Raw genomic sequence first — 17,262 nt, 5'->3', positions numbered from 1 at the left:
ATACGTACGTACGTACGTACATACATGCATACACGCATACATACATGCATGCATACATAAAAAAGAAGTTTCCATACCCTTATAAAAATTTATTTCCTTCAGTTGGAAGTAGGATCTCATACATACATATACATATATATATACATACATATACATATATATATACATACACATACATATACATACACATATATACACATACATATACATACATATATATACATATATATATATACATACATATATATACATATATATATATATATATAGAACTAAAAATTTCAACTTTGTTGAATCATTATAACAAAATAACTAATATAAGACTTTTAAAAATTATAAAAATAAATAAAATTTGTAATTAAACTCAAACCACAAAAATTAAAATAATAATTTAATATATATAAAAAAATAAAAAAAACAAAACAAACAAAAAAAAGTGTATATTTAGGCTTCCAAAAGTGGCGTTTTTATTTCTTTGATTAAAAGCCACCTTTTCCCTCCACCTCTTATTCATTTCTTTCACATGGAGGCCTTACCCAAACTTAGTTTCTTTTCCAAACTTCTCTTCCTCCTCTCGTTCTTCTCGCTATCTTCGCCTTTGTCCTCGTCGACGTCGTCGTTGCTGCATCCGTCGATCGCCGACTCTGCAAAGCTGCATCGTAATTACACCGCTATATCGGATTTCCGACTACTCAATCGAAGAAAACTGTTGAATTGTCCACGTATAATAAACCCTTCTGTGAAACTCACGATCGTCTCTGCTTCAGAGAGCCTGTTGAATGAAGAGTTCATCAATGTCACGGTTAGCGGAGTTTCGATTCCGTCGATAGAGCATTGGGTTGCTATGATCACGCCTTCAAACTCCAAGTACGTCGGGATCTATAATTTTTTTGTTTTTTTTGTGTTTTGCATTTTAGTCCTTGGATTATGATGTATTTATATTGTTGGTTGATGAACAGCGTTGATTCTTGTCCATTGAATGAAGGGCTTTATCTCCAAACAGGTGATTTAAGCAGCCTTCCTCTACTTTGCCATTATCCTGTCAAGGTAAGCTTGGTTCATTATAAATTTTTATTTTCTTTTATTAATAAATAATTTGTTTATATTAATTAATTAATTGAGGGACTAAATTGCAATTTTTTTAAAATTTGAGATCAAATTCAAATTTTAATTTCATGTTTCAAGTATGACTTAACTTCCTTTCAACGGTCTGTTTGGTCATGGAGATAGAGGAGACAAGAACTGGAATATTAAGTTTTTTTTTTTAAATATATATATATATATATATATATATATATATATATATATTTATTTATTTATTTATTTATTTATTTATTCTCGATAAAATATCATATTATTTAAATTTATAAAAATTTATAATTACTATTTATACCAATAAATGTGTACATTTTTTTTCGATAACACGATCATAAAAACTTCATAGTCAAGCGTGTTAGCTTCAAATAATCTTATATTAGACAATCTTTTGAGAATTTTTGTAAGATCCCATATTGATTAAAGAGAGAAACGAGTGTTAGTGAGGACGTTGGGCCCCGAAGGAGATAGATTGTGAAATTCTACATTGATTGGAGAGAAGAGCAAGTGCGAGCTAGGATGCTGGGCCCCGAATGGGGTGGATTGTGAAATTTCATATCGACTGGAGAGAGGAACGAGTGTCAACGAGGATGTTGGGCCGCGAACAGGGGTGGATTGTGAGACCCCATGTCGATTGGGGAGGAGAACGAAACTTTTTTTTTATTTTTTTTTATAAGGGTGTGGAAATCTCTCCCAAATAGACGCGTTTTAAAAACTTTGAGAGAAAACCCAAAGAGAACAATATCGAGTAATGGTGGGGTTGGGCTGTTACAATTTTATTATAAAGTATATGAGTGACGATAAAACATGCAGATAGAACACGTGTTGATATGTGGGAATAGTTTAATATGTAGCATGGTAGAATGTCGGGATCATACAATAATGAATATGAAATTCAAATAGAATCACTTTGAGATAAATAGGTAACGTGGTGGTCTCGGTCATAAATTTAAATTTTAAATTATTATTATTATTATTTTGGTATTTTGGCAGGCAGCGTATTTAAGAAGTGATCCAGATTACTTGAGGTGCAAGAAGAGTGAGTGCAGAGTGAGATCGGGAGGCAGGTGCTTACAAAAGACATGTAATGCCACGCTGTCATTCCACGTCATCAACTTCAGAACCGACGTGGAATTCGCCCTGTTTGGCGGCGGGTTTGCCACTCCTTGTCTTCTTCTCAGATCACAGCCTCGCACCTTCCAGAATCCCAACGCTCCGTTGTACGGACTCCTCTCTGCCACTGACTCAACTGGAACCTCTGTGNATATATATATATATTTATTTATTTATTTATTTATTTATTTATTCTCGATAAAATATCATATTATTTAAATTTATAAAAATTTATAATTACTATTTATACCAATAAATGTGTACATTTTTTTTCGATAACACGATCATAAAAACTTCATAGTCAAGCGTGTTAGCTTCAAATAATCTTATATTAGACAATCTTTTGAGAATTTTTGTAAGATCCCATATTGATTAAAGAGAGAAACGAGTGTTAGTGAGGACGTTGGGCCCCGAAGGAGATAGATTGTGAAATTCTACATTGATTGGAGAGAAGAGCAAGTGCGAGCTAGGATGCTGGGCCCCGAATGGGGTGGATTGTGAAATTTCATATCGACTGGAGAGAGGAACGAGTGTCAACGAGGATGTTGGGCCGCGAACAGGGGTGGATTGTGAGACCCCATGTCGATTGGGGAGGAGAACGAAACTTTTTTTTTATTTTTTTTTATAAGGGTGTGGAAATCTCTCCCAAATAGACGCGTTTTAAAAACTTTGAGAGAAAACCCAAAGAGAACAATATCGAGTAATGGTGGGGTTGGGCTGTTACAATTTTATTATAAAGTATATGAGTGACGATAAAACATGCAGATAGAACACGTGTTGATATGTGGGAATAGTTTAATATGTAGCATGGTAGAATGTCGGGATCATACAATAATGAATATGAAATTCAAATAGAATCACTTTGAGATAAATAGGTAACGTGGTGGTCTCGGTCATAAATTTAAATTTTAAATTATTATTATTATTATTTTGGTATTTTGGCAGGCAGCGTATTTAAGAAGTGATCCAGATTACTTGAGGTGCAAGAAGAGTGAGTGCAGAGTGAGATCGGGAGGCAGGTGCTTACAAAAGACATGTAATGCCACGCTGTCATTCCACGTCATCAACTTCAGAACCGACGTGGAATTCGCCCTGTTTGGCGGCGGGTTTGCCACTCCTTGTCTTCTTCTCAGATCACAGCCTCGCACCTTCCAGAATCCCAACGCTCCGTTGTACGGACTCCTCTCTGCCACTGACTCAACTGGAACCTCTGTGAGTGCCCAATTTTTTTTTTTAATTTTTTTTTAATTTTTTTTTTCTTTCTATTTTTTAAAATATTATCATTTCTATTTAATCCTACAAATTTTAATTAATTATNTGTTTTTATATCTTCTTTTTTTTTTTATCCCTTTTTGTTTCTCTATCCATTATACCTATGTGGTGGGTTGAATTTTTAAAAATTGAAAAATTGTTCCCGTCATGAGTTGACATTTTTTTGGTCGGGTCAACCCAAAAATAGGGTTACAATCCAATTCGTCCTATTTGTGGGTTGATTTTTTTTTTGGACAAGTCAACCAAAAAAAAAAAAAAGTTACAATTCAATCCTATTCTATCTTACCGGTCTTACTTTAAAAAAAATTAAGAATATTTAATATTTATAACTGATAGGTGACGTGTAAATTTGAATTTCACGAGACTTTTTAGTTATTAATGGATAAATATGATTTTTTAAAAATAATTATTAAAAAAAATGTAATAGCTCAAGTCCATTGCTAACAAATATTGTCCGTTTTGACCCGGTATGTATTGTCGTCAGCTTCAACTCAGACAACCCAACCCAACTCGAAAATAGAGGTTGGGTTGGGTTGCAAGCTCTGACACCAACCTAACCCAACCCACTCCACTCGAAATCTCAAGGTAGTCCAAACAACCCAACCCGCATACACCCATAAGTCAAATTACCAAATCTAGTGAACAAATTTCAAATAGGTTTACGTGTTTGGTAGGCAAGAAAGTAACGAGGTCAAATTACACAATTTTACTCGTTTTTTTTATCGGATTATTTTTATACATCGAAATTTAAAAAAAATTAGAATTATTTAAGAAAAGAAAAAGAAAGTTAATTAAATTAATATTATGAATTTTCAGATGAGATTAAGTTGGGTTAGTGGAGACAAAAATCCCCAACAACTCAAATATGGTCAACATGGAACAACACAAACCTCTCATGTTTCTTCTTTCTCCCAAAATGATATGTGCAGTAAGCCCTTTTTTTTTAATTTTTTTATTTTTATTTTTCATTGGTAATATTACAATATTTAATATATAAAAAAAAAAAAATATATATATATATATATATATATATATATATACACACACATATAGATACACCATCAATTCAAAGCCCAGCAAAGGACTTTGGATGGCATGACCCTGGCTTCATTCACTCTGCTGTCATGACACAACTTCAGCCTTCTACCACCTTTTCCTATAAATTCGGAAGGTATCTCTAAACCCTAAACCCTAAACCCTAAACCCTAAATTTACTGATTCTTCTCTGTTTTAACTTGTAGCGATCAAGTTGGTTGGAGCGACGAAGCAACGTTCACGACACCACCAGCCGGTGGAGACGAAAAGGATTTCCACTTTCTAGCATTTGGAGACATGGGAAAGGCTCCTCTCGATTCGTCCTCAGTCGAGCATTACATTCAGGTAAGCCTAACGAGATTTTACGTAAAGTTTATAGACTAAAATAGAATACTAAAGAGTGTATGCATGTTCGGGAATGATAGCCAGGGTCGATCTCGGTAGTGAACGGGATGACCGAGGAAGTAGAATCCGGGAAAGTCGATGCCGTGTTTCACATTGGAGATATCAGCTATGCAACAGGGTTCTTAGTTGAATGGGATTTTTTTCTTCATCTCATCAAACCCATTGCTTCTCGCGTGCCTTACATGACAGCTATTGGGAACCACGAGAGGTATCATTATTATTATTATTATTCATACTCAAACAATAGTAGATATTGTCCACTTTAAGCTTAAGTTCTCTTGACTTTGCTTCCAATGGAGATGTATTTCTTTACTTATAAACTCGTGATCATTCCCTAAATTAGCTAATGTGGGACTCTCTCCCAACAATCCTCCCCTAGAACAAAGTACATCATAGAGCCTCCCCTGAGAATTATAGAACTCTCGAACAAAGTACACCTTCATTCGACGTGACTAATTTAAGGGCATGACTCTGATACTATGTTAGGAATCACGGATCTCCACAGTAGTATGATATTGTCCACTTTGAGCATAAGAGCTCTCGTGGCTTTGCTTTGGGCTTCCTGAAAATGCCTCATATATACTGTATTCCTTACTTATAAAACCATGATCATTTCTTAAATTAGTCAACGTGGGACTCCCTTCTAACAATCCTCAGCATTGGGAACCACGAGAGGTATCATTATTACTCAAACGAACAAAGTCCTGAACTTTTATGATGTTTTTGATGATATTAAGGTTTGAATTCCTAAACTTTTATGATGTTTTTGATGATATTAAGGTTTGAATTCCTAAACTTTTATGATGTTTTTGATGATATTAAGGTTTGAATTTGAAGGGACTATGATCAATCAGGGTCAGTTTATAGGCTGCCAGATTCAGGAGGTGAATGTGGAGTTCCTTATGAAACATATTTTCAAATGCCAACTTTTGGTAAAGATCAGCCTTGGTATTCCATTGAAATGGCTTCTGTTCATTTCACTGTTGTTTCTACTGAGCATCCGTTTACTCCCGGCTCACCGCAGGTGATTTCCTCGACGTTCCCGTTATAAATTTTGAAAACATATTCTCGTTCTATTAGTTATTAGCGATGAGGGTTCGTTTTAAGGTTTACTGAAACTATAAAGACCAAATTTGTTTGACGTTTGAGTAATGGAGTAGATGAATGAACTTAGAGTGAAATCGAACGAGAGTGGTTCTGAGGATATGATGGTTAAGAAATGCTTAAAAAACGGAGTGTTTCGGTCTGTACTGACATGGTGTATCTTTATTTTCGGTGGGTCAATCATAAAAACTTGAAAGTTTCGTGTTTAGCTTGGAGTAATGCTATGTTGGATGATGTAAGTGAGGACAAAACATCATTAAAAACGATTCGTGGGTTAAGGATAGTCTCTGCTCTTAGGAGCAATTCAGGGCTACTCGGTGCTAAAAATTTCAAAGTTTGATTCAAATTCTGCATGTGAGACGTTTGTTTAAAACGTTTAGTCTAATTTTTGACGAAATAGTTCTTTAATGATGGTAACAATCTTGATCGATAGTTCATAACCAAGCAATTAACTTATTTCTTTTTGTTTGAGCAGTATGAATGGATGAAAAAGGACATGGCCTCGGTAAACAGGTCAAGAACACCATGGCTCGTTTTTACCGGGTAAGTTTCGGTCTTTACAATTTACAATTTAGTCTTGAAAACAGGTTAAGATATGCTCGACGTGGACGTTTTGAGAGACGATTAATGTTATGAAAATGCAGGCATAGGCCTATGTACTCTTCCATACGTGAATTTATTCCTAGTGTTGACCCAAACTTTGTTGCAGCTGTTGAGCCACTTCTCCTCCAAAATAAGGTTTCCCCTTCTCTACACAAAAAATATTTGTTAATATGTCATTTATTAGAAGAAAAAAGCAGTAAATATACACTTTTTTTTCTCGAAAAATATGTATAATTGACATTAAAACGGTGTATAAATCGAGATCTTATATTGCAGGTTGATTTGGTGTTGTTTGGACATGTTCATAACTACGAGAGAACATGTTCAGTCTTTAACAACGTTTGCAGAGGAATGCCCTTTAAGGATACTAATGGGATTGATACGTACGACCACAACAACTATACTGCTCCCGTGCACGCAGTCATCGGCATGGCTGGGTTTAGTCTCGACGAGTTCCACACTTTCGTACGTTCATTATCTCCCTAACAACTAAACTAGATTATTAAAATCTCGTTTGATAACTATTTGATTTTTGACAACTGGACTTCTTTTCTAATCATTTTTCTACAATGGGTTCATATTCGTTAAAAAAAAACGAGCAGACCTATATACAGAATTAGCGTTTATAAGCTTAGTTTTCAAAACCCAAAAGTCTAAATGGTTATCAAACGGGATTTAAATGACCAAAACTAACGTTCTTATGAAAATGGATCTTTTTTGAAACGATGCAGGCAGAGAGATGGAGTTTGGCTAGGGTTGCTAAGTTCGGTTATCTTAGGGGCCATGCAACAAAGGAGAAGTTAAGCTTAGAGGTTAGTAATTCTATATTTAAGTGTTTTGAACAGATTCAAAACATTAGATAATTCAAAATGTTATGACTTAGTTCTGTTCTGCCTTGTAAATTTATGCAGATGGTGAATGCTGTCACAAGAGCAGTAGAGGACAGTTTCAGCATAATAAAAGCTCCAATTCAATAGCCAAATCATGAGTTCCTTAAGTTTATGGTGCTAGCCATAGCCATGGCCAAACCTGTATGATCACTAAACTAAGAAACTTTTTCTCGATGACCCATATGAAAAAGTCGAGAAATTATACTATTCAAGTGATGCTCACATCGATAATGGTTAAGATCCTTCTAAGTGTGTGAAAATCGCTCCCAAATAGACGCGTTTCTCTAAAGGGGTGGACTGTAAGATCTCACTAAAGATGTGGAAACCTCTCCCCTAGTAGACGCATTTTAAAATCATGAGGTGGACCGTGATAAGTAACGGGCTAAAGTGAACAATATCTACTAGTGGTGACTTCGGGCTGTTACAAATGGTATCAAAACCAAATACCAAACGATGTGTCAGCGAGAACGCTGACGTTGACACCCAAGGGGATGGATTGTGAGATCTCACTAAGGGTGTGAAAACCTCTCCCTAGTAGACGTGTTTCTCCAAGGGGTGAATTGTGAGATCCCACCAAAGGTGTGAAAACCTCTCCCTAGTAGATGCGTTTTAAAATCGTGAGGCTGATAGCGATAAGTAATAGACTAAAGCGAATAATATCTACTAGCAGTGACCTTAAGCTATTACAATAATGTTTCTATTTCTCTAGAATAATCGTCCAAGAAACAACCGTTTAGGAACTTAATAATCAGTGCTCAAAATGGGACTAAATTTATGGTTTAACCTCTACTTTTCTTATCATCTCATTTCAGTCATCAAGAATTCCATCAGAACTAAGAGAATATACTTCAGATGACATACCTACTTAGTAGTTAGTAGTAAAATACAAATTGAAGTCATGAAAGAAGAGAATGAAAGGACTCATGAATAGAAACAACTCTTTATTGAAGTAAGTGATACTGTGGAGGGCCAGAAAGTACCCCAACTCTATACAGAAAGAAAACAACACCTTGACAATTTGATACATGTAACTAACTTGTGATCTTATATAATGCAAAAGTGATTTGATAAAAGACCTATGACAGACAATTTTCAACTAAATTATACTCGTCTTAAAGAAACTTACATGACTCGTGTGACAAGACGATTCAACTCATTCCGTGCGGTTGCTGCAGCTGCAATTGATATTCAGTTTGCATCACTTCTAACAAGGCTAGTGAATGACTACTAATATGGAAGAAAACTCATTCAGTGAAAACTAAACGAACCGTTTTGACGATAACTTTTCTCGTTCTAATGGCTTGCTGCCTTGCAGTCTCATCTTTTTTTCAACGAGGCTGGTGAATGAACCTTGGAGCATGCTTCGGGCTCACGCACTTGGCTGGCTTCTCATTGAACTTTGCAGGACTAACTGGAGACTTTGGACCATTCTTCTTCGGAGAATTCTGAATGATTAGATCCTCCAATACTTTTTTCGCAGACATTTCATTACTTGCAGCTATCAAATTCCAATTATGAAGGGGTCAGGTTCTTGTACTCAATTTATACTCCTTTAATAAACTTACAAGATGAAGGGCATACCTTTAATGTGGTTCTTATGAGCCGTTGGTTTGACTTCAGGCTTCTGATCAGCTTCATTTGATAGAACCATAGCCTCAAACTCCATTTCTTCCAGATCAAGGAACTCTTCTGTAGCGACTATCTCATCGGAAACGCTATCGAAATCATCTTCCTGATGTTGGCTTAGCCAATAATCCCGGAACCACGGTGATGTCTTGACTAGTTCCCACCATTCTGGAGAGAAATCCTCGACGTTGCGAAAAGCAAAAGGAACGAAGATTGGAGCATTGGGGTTCAACGAAAAACTTCTTCCAGACAATAATGTCATTCTTACTCTAAATCATCCAATTCTTTCAACCAACAGCAGCTCTACAAGCCTTAACAGACCACAAACCTGGAATTTTTCGGATGCATAATACTTGATTGAGTAAACCATATGAGATATCCACCAAAGTAGAGCAGTGATTAAGCTATGCAAAGTGAGTTTAATTGATACAACTGGTTACAGAATTATACTAAAGTTCAATAGATATAAAGCTCCAAAAAACTATCAAAGAATATTATAATCTCCCTCTTAAGGGGAACTCTAAGCTTGATGAACTTCGAAGGAAAGTGTATAAATCGCAGTATAGTAAGTTCTTAATAGTTAATTAACAAACACACTTCAAAAAACAGCGTTTGATCTTTAAGTCAGTTCAGTTGCAAACGAATTAAACCTTAAAGAGATTAAATTAATCTATGGTTCTGTGAAAATTACTTCGATCTGAAGAGCTCAATCCCTATTCAATCATTCCAGAACGCAAACAAAGTTACAACACCAAAATTACAATGATCAAACAAAAAAGAAGAACAATCAAAGTGGATTCAGTTTCAACACTGACTTAAAGATCAAACGCTGTTTCTTGAAGTGTGTTTGTTAATTAACTATCAAGAACTTACTATACTGCGATTGTTCTGTGAAAATTACTTCGATCTGAAGAACTCAATCCCTATTCAATCATTCCAGAACGCAAACAAAGTTACAACACCAAAATTACAATGATCAAACAAAAAAGAAGAACAATCAAAGTCGGTTCAGTTTCAACGCACGTATATTTGCATCAACAACGCATAATTCCAACTTTAAATTACAACAAACACTTCACAGAACATAGTAATTGAAAACAGAAACATAATCAAGAAAAATTAGAAACATTAGTTCATGTTACCGTTTACCGTGACGAAAACAGATCTCTAACGTCGTAAGAAGCAGGGGATAATGAGTGATCAATGAAATGGGAAGAAGAAGGAAGAAATGATTTGGAAGAACCGAAGCAGTAGGTTAGGGATTGCCGAAGCTGAGATTCGGGATCGCTTTTGAACTGCTTTTTTGATAAGGCCAACAGAATCAACGGATAGATGGTGGTAAGGGGCCTTGATCGGACGGCTGGATGAGATTAGGGGAGAGATATTTTGAGATTCGGTGTAAAGCACAAGTAATTATTGGGGGCAGCGTTTAAATAATTTCGTGTCTTATCCGCCATCTGCCAAGTGTCATCAAGGGGCCCACAAAAAAACTTCTTTTTTAAGATTTTTTTTTTAATTTTATATAAGGAATTTTCCATCTTTTTATATATATATTTAAAAATTAATATATAATTTACATTTTTTACTATAATTCCTTTTAAAAATGTAAAAGTATTAATAAATTTAATTATATATCCAAAATATATAAACATAACTCGGTGACACCATTCAGCAAATGATATTGTCATTTGTCTTGCACGTATTTTATTTTACCGAACCAGATACTCTGTTAAATGTTTATGAAATTCACGTATTGTTCGAATTAAAAATTTAATTTTGTGTCTAATAATATAGGTTAGAAGTATATTATGTACGGAATTGAAAGTCGAGAGAGTTATTATAGACAATAATGAAAGTCTAATAATTCATTCGATATTTTTTAAAATTTAGAATTCTGTTCGACACAACTTTGACAATTCATGAACTAAACCCCGAAATTTAACATTTTATTTATTTTTGTATCCTGAAAACTAAAAAGAAATTAAAAAATTAAAAAATTTATGAACCAAAATGAAATAATTTTTAAAAGTTTAAGAACAAACAAAAATGACATTTAATATATTACATGTGTTAATGTAAGAATCAACACTAGTAGATATTGTCCGATATAGCCCCTTACGTATAGTCTTATGAGAATGTGGAAACCTCTCTTTATTAGACACGTTTTAAAATTCTGAAGCTGACAACAATACACAACGGGTTAAAGCGGGCAATATTTATTAGTAGTGGGCTTGAGTTATTACAAATATATTATTATTTAACTGAAAGTAAAGTTAACCAAAACCATTAATCTAAGGATTAAATATAAAGTGGGTAGTTTAATAACAAAGAAAACAACAAATCACTTATAAGAGTAAACTATAGGCACACTTGTTTACAAACAGCAAACACATTTTTATTAGATATATGAGCACAACACCATAACCTGTATATGTATTCATTTAGTATCATCACAAGATGCCCAACAAGAACAAAAACCAATCATTGGAAGGCACTTTGTCTATCCCAGTTTGGCAATGAATGCTCTGAATCAATACTCAAATCCTTGGTGAGCGTTCTGCTTGATCTTGTTGGCCCTGGCAGCCCCTTCAGCCCCGGTGACCTCTGTTGCTGAAACCCCCTTCTTCCACTGCTAATGGCCACTTCACTCGCTATTGATGACACCAAACTGAGCTGCTTTGTCTTGCATGGAGAGTTCCCATCGGAGCATATGTCCAATCCCCCTGCTGGCCTCAGCTTTGGTGAGCTCAAGGACCTTGCTTTCGCCTTTGCAGATTCTGTGGCCGCCATGTATGTTGGCACCATTGGGGAACTTGAAAATGAAACGTTGCTCGAGTCGATTCCGCCTCCCAATGAACGTTGCTTCTTGTGGTGTGCGAGCTTTTTCAGAGATGGGGAATGGTTGGGGAGTTCTATTATGGTTTTGTTCATGGTTTTTGTTGTTGGGTTTGGTTTGATTTCGTCTGTCACTTTGTGTTTAGGATTTGGGGTGAAAAGAGAGTCTAAATCTTCGAGTTCTTTGCTTTTCGAGAGTTGGGTGTCGACCCATTGATCGAGCCAGTATCTCCATCTTCCACTTACCTTCTTTCGTTCGGACTCTGCAGATCTCTGCAAAATGATGTCCATGGAGTGTCAAAAGTTTGATTCAAGAAGCAAAGGAACAGAGAGTTTGTTTACTTTTAAAAAGGTTGGACATGATTTACCCTGTGAGCAAACAAGTATTCTTTGACTCGTTCTCTCCTGATCACTGCCTCTTTCTTGCTCAAAAATACTGCATCAGATTCTTCTTTTGATAGCAGGCTATCATCCCACCTTTGACCGTTCGAATCCAACTTCAAAATCAATGGGAAATAGAAGAAGTGAATGAGAAAACTAGTCAACTGAATCAACTGCTACAGAAGACTGATGCAGGATGTAGAAGAAGATCAAAGGAAGACAATGAAGAGACTTGTTAAGGAACAACCCAAAGAGACCGGTTCGGGTAGTGCAACAGAAAATGTCATTTGTGGTCGAGTTTTAATGAATATACTAGTATGCTTTAGCAAAGAGAAGTTCATACAAATAAGAGCAAGAAAGAAGTAGCTTAAGAAGTAGCTTAGAGGTTCCTTGTTGGAGAAGAAACTTGTTGGGGGTGTGAATATAGTCCAACATCGAGTAGAGATTCCATATCAGTTGGAGGGGGAAACGAAGTATTCTTTATAAGGGTGTAAAAACCTCTCACTAGCAGACACGTTTGAAAAACCTTGAGGGAAAGCCCGAAAGGAAAAACCCAAAGAGGACAATATCTGCTAGCGGTGGGTTTGGGCCGTTACAAATGGTATCAGAGCCAGACAGCGGGTAGTGTGTCAGCAAAGACGTTGAGCCCCGAAAAGGGGTGGACACCGGATGGTGTGTCAGCAAGGATGCTAGGCCCTGAAGGAGGGTGGACATTGGGCGGTGTGTCAGCAAGGATGCTAGGCCTCGAAGGGGGGTGGATTGTGAGATCCCACAATGTTTGGAGAGAGGAACGAGTGCCAGCGAGGACACTGGGCCCCGAAGGGGGGTGGATTGTGAGATCTCACATCAGTTGGGGAAGAGAACAAAACATTTTTTATAAGGGTGTGGAAACTTCTCCCTAGCAGACGCGTTTTAAGAACTTTGAGGGAAAGCCCGAAAGAAAAAGTCCAAAGAGGACAATTTGCTAGCGGTGAGCTTGGGTCGTTACAAATTCTTTCTAGACTTGTTGTCTTTAAGAGATTGAGAAAATCTTATCAAAAAGGAGATTGAGAAATAGACAGAAGAAGAAACTAAAAAACAAATAGCTGATATTCACAAACAATATTATAATCAAACCAACCAGTATTTTAACCAAGTAAATCAATCAATAGAGCTATACTTAGACTTGGCTTACCTTTATAATCGTTTCTTTCAAGCTCTGCAACTGCTTGGTTTCAGGAGAATTGAAAGTGTTTTGAGGAAGATGAAGTCGATTTGAACAGACTTGTGATTGAATGCTAACAATGGACTGCAAGCGCTTCAAAGTGACAATGGCTTGGCGCCTAACAGCTCGCCCTCGGATAATTGCCTGTAGCCTCACTATTCCTTTCAGTGCTCTCAATGCTTTCCTTGCCTGAAAATTTACATTCTTTGCTTAATAATACAAATGTCACTCAAGTAAACAAGGCTAGAGAATCAAAACTTGTAAGCAAATACACAGATGCCTTAGGATTAAGTGCCATTTGAAAACGTTTTTGTTTTATATTTCCTGTTTATCGTTTCCACTTTTTGCAAAATAAGTGCATTTAGGAACATTCTCTACGTTTTTGTTCTGGGATTCTCTTCCTCGTGTTTCCAACTTTCCACAAATGTTAATAAAACTGCAATTTTTATTGTGTCTAGGCTTGAGTTCTTAAGTTCCATGTTCCTCTAAAAAGAGAAGTCTAAGTACAAGATTTCAAGTATACTTTTTAACTCTAGAGTTGTCGAAGATTATTGGGAGGGAGTCCAACATTAGCTAATGGGTTTATGGGTTTATAAGTAAGGAATATGTCTCCTTCAGGCTGGCCTGGAGAAGCCCAAAGTAAAGCCACGAGAGCTTATGCTTAAAATGGACAATATCATACCATTATGGAGGGTCATGATTTCTAACTATAGTACCGATTTGTTTCAGCATTTCATTCCAATTCCATTGAAGCAAGTGAGAAAGTACAGTCAGAAGAAGTACTCACAAGGAAGCCACGGAAAGCAGTTTGGATAATAATAGCAGCAAGCTCATGGATTTCCCTTTCACGTTTAAGGAGATCAGATGGAGGGGCCTTCTTCAGAGGTTTAAAGGCTTCATCTCCAGCCTCTTGTTGATTAGATTGAGGGGTCCCTGTGAGCCACACAACCTCAACAGCAGCCTTAGCAGCTGCAATGGCTGCTTCGGCAGCCGCGGTACTTGCAATGGCCACAGAAAGAGCCTGATTCCTCTCCTCTTCCTCCTCTTGTCTCAACGTCGCTTTCGGTGCTGTCAGTGTGGCTAATCTCTTGTTCTTCACTCTTCCAAACATCCATTTCCATCTCTTTTGCTTCTGAAAAAACAACATTCATCAGCATTGATGATTAGTTGAAGACATGTTAAAAAAACCCAACACTATATCTATATATGTCTTTACCTTCTCAGGCTGCTTTGGCTCTGGCTCTGAAACAAATAGCTTCTTGACTAAATAAAACCACCCCTTCTTCTTGCCCATTTGAGAACAAGCAGACAATCAATCAACTAATCCAAATAGATCAATGAAGCAATGGAATAGATATCTCAACTAATCTCAATCCAAAAGTTGAGAAAACACTCAATCTAGATACAGATGAACATGAAACCAAAAACCCATTTGCAGAAACAATTATAATCAAGGGTCGTCATTCAAAGAGAAATACAGGAAGCCATTGATAGAACCTCCAAAGGGATTTCCTCCATAGAACTCCTCAGAGCTAGAAGCCATCAACAGGGGAAAACAATGAAGGAGGCATTTCGTCGAACACCAAGCAGGCAAGAGAACCCAGAAGCAGAACGAGACCCAAATCTTCCCCAAATTATAAGAAACTTTGAAAGATAAGAATCAACAGAGAGAAAAGAAGAACCCAATCGAGCAAAACATGAAAGGATGTCGATTCAATACATCCCTGTTTTCTGAAATCATGTTTCCTTGTAAGCAGATTGAGATGAATTTGTGCTGCTTGCTTGCTTCCAGCTTTGGTGGGCCTTTCAATCACATAATGTAAAAAAAGGAAAACAATGGCAGAGGAGTGAGAGGTCTACCTCCTCCTCTCCTCCTTCAATGGGTTTTTTAGAAAGAAAAAGAAAAAAGAAACCATTTTTGACTTCGAATGGGTCCTCTAATCTTTTGTCACAAACCCTTTACTTTTTTCTCTCATATGCATCAAACATATTCAAATGCCTGTTGGGTACCAAATTACCGAATTGCCACTTCATACCCAAAATAACATTTCTTTTTTTAAAAAATTAAAAATTAAAACATAATTTTATTCTTAATTTAATTTTTATATTCTTGCTAAATTAATAAAAAATTAATAAAAAATATAGGGATATAAAAATTTGAACCTTTAATTTCAAGGAAAATAGTATATATCATATCTATATTCATACGACCAAATATATTTTCAAATTTTATAAAGAGATACACAAGAAAATTAGAGTTCTACCCGCAAAATTCTCCTTTTTTTTTCTTTTTTTTTTTATAGAAAAATTCAAATATTTTTTTAATAAATAATTTTTATTTTTTAATATAATTTCTATTATAAATTATAAATCCTTCTATATTTTCTAAGCAAAAATATAATATAATTTTTATCAGCATAATTTTTAAATAATTAAATTTCAATATTACAACATACATATTCAAACCGGAAATATAATCCACATTCCCGATCCTATTTAGCTAATGAAGAGAAATTAGAGGGTCCCGTTTAATTTTATATTAATTTTAAATGATATTTATAATCTTTTAGATCTGCAAAATTTAAAAATTTNAAAAAAAAAAAAAAAAAAAAAAAAAAAAAAAAAAAAAAAAAAACTAAACCATGTGCAAGTATTGAAGACATGTTCCTTTTTAAGACTGTTTATAATTGATATTTAAAAACACTTTTTTAATAAATAAATAAAAAAACATTTTTTTTTAAATTGTTCTGAAAACAAACAAATAGTACAAAATGGTAACAGTATTTTTATTATTTTTATTATTTTTATTATTTATTTTAGTATTTTCTAAATTAGATTTAAAAACAATCCCTACTTCGTACATTTTTTTTTTCTATATATGATTTACAATAAATAAAAAATAGATAAATGAAAATTAAGCTTAAAAAATTAGTAACTTATAAAAATATTTTTTTATTATTTAAAAATTACCCGAAATGATGACAAAATATGTTAAAAAAAACTCGTGTTGGCTTGTGGGAATGGTCTTCGTTTTTAGAAAAGAAGCTAGAAGTAAGGGTTCGTGTTGGTCTGCGATAATAGTTTTTTGTAAAAGCCCCCAAGTTTACCGTTAGCAGATATTCTCCGTTTTGACCTCTTACGTATCGTTATCAACCAGGGAGAGATTTCCACACCTTTATTAGGAATGTTTCGTTCACCTCTCAAATCGATGTGGGATCTCACAACTCATCCCCCCTTGGGGGCCCAACGTCCTCACTCACACACCATCCAATGTCGGGCTCTAATACCATATTGTGAGATCCCACATCGGTTGAAGAGAGTAACGAAACATTCCTTATAAAAGTGTGAAAACCTCTTCCTAATAGACATGTTTTAAAACTCTGAGACTACGACAATACGTAACGGGCTAAAACTGATAATATCTGTTAACGGTGGGTTTGGACGGGTACAATTTTACTCCGAAATAAATAATTCCATCCTATTATATTCATGTCTCATTTATTCATAGATTTAACACAAAAAAGTGAACATAACCCATATTATATTTAACAACCTTAAAAGTTGGGGACATTTAGGGCTAAATTATGACATAAAAAGCTTCTTAATCTCTGCTAACATCCTTAAAAGTGTGAAAAGCAAAAAGATAATTAATATGATCTTTGAGTTTTAATTAATGTTTGTGGGCTAAATAAATGTCTG

The 17,262-nt window shown here is 35.3% G+C and overlaps 3 protein-coding genes across 5 annotated transcripts; 1 reads left to right on the top strand and 2 right to left on the bottom strand.

The window, feature by feature from the left end:
* Positions 1-498: 498 nt before the first annotated feature.
* On the top strand, positions 499-7,774 carry LOC111792445 (probable inactive purple acid phosphatase 27). The gene is made up of 13 exons (XM_023673915.1): positions 499-867; positions 960-1,047; positions 2,089-2,355; positions 4,297-4,408; positions 4,534-4,651; positions 4,722-4,860; positions 4,941-5,128; positions 5,758-5,944; positions 6,500-6,567; positions 6,669-6,762; positions 6,904-7,092; positions 7,359-7,439; positions 7,539-7,774. The coding sequence occupies exons 1-13, from the start codon at positions 524-526 to the stop codon at positions 7,602-7,604; spliced, it is 1,941 nt and encodes a 646-aa protein (XP_023529683.1). The 5' UTR covers positions 499-523; the 3' UTR covers positions 7,605-7,774.
* Positions 7,775-8,435: 661 nt separating this feature from the next.
* On the bottom strand, positions 8,436-10,412 carry LOC111789272 (protein EARLY RESPONSIVE TO DEHYDRATION 15-like). 3 transcript variants are annotated; one of them, XR_002814308.1, is made up of 4 exons: positions 10,286-10,412; positions 9,099-9,471; positions 8,786-9,015; positions 8,436-8,692 (listed from the first exon to the last, which is right to left on the bottom strand). XR_002814308.1 is itself a non-coding variant. In XM_023669993.1 (3 exons), exons 2-3 carry the CDS (start codon positions 9,403-9,405, stop codon positions 8,846-8,848), a joined length of 477 nt encoding a protein of 158 aa, XP_023525761.1. In that variant the 5' UTR covers positions 9,406-9,471; positions 10,286-10,412; the 3' UTR covers positions 8,436-8,845. The 3 variants fall into 3 exon arrangements, 2 of the variants coding, with proteins under 2 accessions (XP_023525761.1, XP_023525772.1); XM_023669993.1 differs by having other exon boundaries at positions 8,436-9,015; XM_023670004.1 differs by having other exon boundaries at positions 8,436-9,015; positions 10,293-10,391.
* Positions 10,413-11,460: 1,048 nt separating this feature from the next.
* On the bottom strand, positions 11,461-15,504 carry LOC111789261 (protein IQ-DOMAIN 14-like). The gene is made up of 5 exons (XM_023669982.1): positions 14,780-15,504; positions 14,351-14,695; positions 13,534-13,752; positions 12,347-12,475; positions 11,461-12,251 (listed from the first exon to the last, which is right to left on the bottom strand). The coding sequence occupies exons 1-5, from the start codon at positions 14,855-14,857 to the stop codon at positions 11,625-11,627; spliced, it is 1,398 nt and encodes a 465-aa protein (XP_023525750.1). The 5' UTR covers positions 14,858-15,504; the 3' UTR covers positions 11,461-11,624.
* Between the last annotated feature and the right edge of the window lie 1,758 nt (positions 15,505-17,262).

The sequence above is a fragment of the Cucurbita pepo genome, chromosome LG01, assembly GCF_002806865.2.
Source record: "Cucurbita pepo subsp. pepo cultivar mu-cu-16 chromosome LG01, ASM280686v2, whole genome shotgun sequence".
NCBI lineage: Eukaryota > Viridiplantae > Streptophyta > Magnoliopsida > Cucurbitales > Cucurbitaceae > Cucurbita > Cucurbita pepo.
This window is presented reverse-complemented; position numbering and strand designations above follow the sequence as displayed.

Excerpts from the sequence above, each read along its gene's own strand:
- LOC111792445 (XM_023673915.1), top strand. The coding sequence starts at position 524 with ATGGAGGCCTTACCCAAACTTAGTTTCTTTTCCAAACTTCTCTTCCTC. Across the intron at positions 5,129-5,757 it reads GCTATTGGGAACCACGAGAG|GGACTATGATCAATCAGGGT; the intron begins GTATCATTATTA and ends TTGAATTTGAAG. Across the intron at positions 5,945-6,499 it reads TTACTCCCGGCTCACCGCAG|TATGAATGGATGAAAAAGGA; the intron begins GTGATTTCCTCG and ends TTGTTTGAGCAG.
- LOC111789272 (XM_023669993.1), bottom strand. The coding sequence starts at position 9,405 with ATGACATTATTGTCTGGAAGAAGTTTTTCGTTGAACCCCAATGCTCCA. Across the intron at positions 9,016-9,098 it reads TCATAAGAACCACATTAAAG|CTGCAAGTAATGAAATGTCT; the intron begins GTATGCCCTTCA and ends GGAATTTGATAG.
- LOC111789261 (XM_023669982.1), bottom strand. The coding sequence starts at position 14,857 with ATGGGCAAGAAGAAGGGGTGGTTTTATTTAGTCAAGAAGCTATTTGTT. Across the intron at positions 14,696-14,779 it reads AGCCAAAGCAGCCTGAGAAG|AAGCAAAAGAGATGGAAATG; the intron begins GTAAAGACATAT and ends TTGTTTTTTCAG. Across the intron at positions 12,476-13,533 it reads TGAAAGAAACGATTATAAAG|TTGGATTCGAACGGTCAAAG; the intron begins GTAAGCCAAGTC and ends TTGATTTTGAAG.